Source organism: Otolemur garnettii, unplaced genomic scaffold (genome assembly GCF_000181295.1).
Source record: "Otolemur garnettii isolate 467f Iridium unplaced genomic scaffold, OtoGar3 scaffold00012, whole genome shotgun sequence".
Classification (NCBI taxonomy): domain Eukaryota; kingdom Metazoa; phylum Chordata; class Mammalia; order Primates; family Galagidae; genus Otolemur; species Otolemur garnettii.
The window spans coordinates 7,104,993-7,106,946 of NW_003852407.1; the positions used below are offsets into that span (position 1 = coordinate 7,104,993).

The 1,954-nt window shown below is 42.7% G+C and overlaps 1 protein-coding gene across 1 annotated transcript in view; it reads right to left on the reverse strand.

The window, feature by feature from the left end:
• Positions 1 to 1,954, reverse strand: part of SLC14A2 (solute carrier family 14 member 2) — a 47,684-nt gene that overhangs the window by 5,945 nt on the left and 39,785 nt on the right. Inside the window, exon 17 of the mRNA XM_003784811.3 lies at positions 1,837 to 1,954. This exon is cut by the window's right edge and continues 13 nt beyond it. Within this exon, the coding sequence (XP_003784859.2) occupies positions 1,837 to 1,954 (118 nt within the window). The remainder of the gene's footprint in view (positions 1 to 1,836) is intronic.

The following is a 1,954-nucleotide window of genomic DNA, read 5'->3' on the forward strand; positions in this document are numbered from 1 at the left end:
GCTGTTCTGCCTGATGAAGGTGCTGCCAGTTCCCCCTGTACTCACTGCCTCCTTCCTGTGGCCCTGCACTCGGGTAAGCTGACTGCCTGTTCCAGATTTCCTGGATGGCCTCAACTAACATTTGAACTTACAGAGACACCTGTATGCATCATAGTCTGCTTCCTGATTTTTGGTCTGAAATCACTTCACTGGATGCTTCCAGATCTTTCTCTACTTTGCAGAAGGAGTATTGAGTTTACCCCTGCCCATAAGCAAACCCTCTCACCTCCCTGAGCCAAAGGCACCACATACCCAATGGAGTTAGAGTTTCTAGCTTCTTACAGCGGTCTAATGGGATGCTTGTAAAAGCATCTTGTTAAAAACCGATGAACATCAGACACTATTGTATGGTCTGTTTACAGTCAAGGATCTACCTAAAGGAGACTTCAATTCCTTCTGTTTCTTGGGGTCATTGGGCTCATTTGTTCTCCTTTGGAGGTGGTGTGACTCAGTTTCCTTGGAAACCAGTGCATGCTCCCTGATCCATCAGAGGTGTCTGGGACATTGGGAGGAGCTGTGGGGGCGGGGGGCTTGAGTTTGGAATGAGGAGGACCCAGGTTTAAATCTCAGCCTTGTCTTTTACGACTCAGTTGATCCACTTAACCTCTCTGACAAGGTTGGAGTAGGGGACCTGAGGGAAGCACCTGGGGTTCACTCTCACTTGCAGAGTCATCTTCTCTTTTACCAAGTAAGAATAACAATGCCAACTTTGGAGAGTTGGTATTATGGGTAGAGATGAGGCATTTAAAGTGCCTATTTTGTGGCAGGTGTGTGAATGTCTTATTGATCAAAGAAAAGGGTAACCAAACTACTATTTCTTAAGTAACTACGGTGTGCTGGGCTTATGTTGAGATTTCTGGGGTAGCAGAAAGTAATTTTAAAAAGAAAGAAAAACCAAGCTTTACTCTTCGCATCTAGCTTAGCTTGTGTGATGACTGTCACAATAGATGAAAGAAAATATCTCCACAAATTATCTTCAGGAAATGAATATAGGGCCATATCTTATCCTAAACTTCTTCCCTAGCACAGACTATCTGGCCAATTTTTATTATGAACTTATTTCTTTTCTTTTTTTTTTTTTTTACAGTTTTTGGCTGGGGCTGGGTTTGAACCCACCACCTCCGGCATATGGGGTCAGTTCCCCACTCCCTTGAGCCATAGGCACCACCCATGAACTTATTTCTTAAAATAAGTTTCTACAGGTAATGTTCACAGAGTCTATGGTTGTGCTAAAGTAGAATCTTTGTTTTAAAGGCCTTGATCAAACAGTTTTATTTGGTTTTTATTCATATAACATCAATAAATAAAAGATGTTCAAGAATGAGGATATATAACTATTTCCAAGTTATTGCAGTCAATCTAACTTCCTGGGACTTTGACCCTATATATAACCAACAAGATCATTTTAAGGGCCCATGGTCAACGTTTGAATGCTTTATATGACTGTTCTCTGCCTGCTCAAACCCAGTTTCATATAGAAGGATAAATGTACATAAGAATCGCTCTGTCAGTTAGTTCCAATCAGCAGCCAGGAAAGTCTCAGTCACAGGAGACAACCCATGAACAACCAGACCACTACCCTGACACTGTGTATTCAGTGACAATACTTTTTGTGTATTAATCCCTAAATAACCACTGAATGCTATTTTAAGTACAAAGCCTTTTATAAAGGAAATTATTCCTCCCATTTATCTCTGTGGGAGTAGAAGAATTTTCACAGGGTATTTTTTTTTGGGGTTTTTTTTTGCAGGCATAGACACAGGCATGGGTGGAGATGGGAAGATGGGCAGGACCTACCGCAGGCGATGGCGAGAAGGTGCGTCTGCCAGGTGATGACGTAGAACATGCCCCCTATGGCTATGCATGCCAGCGTGCTGTTGAAGCCACACAGGCCGAAGTAGATGGTGTCGAAGGG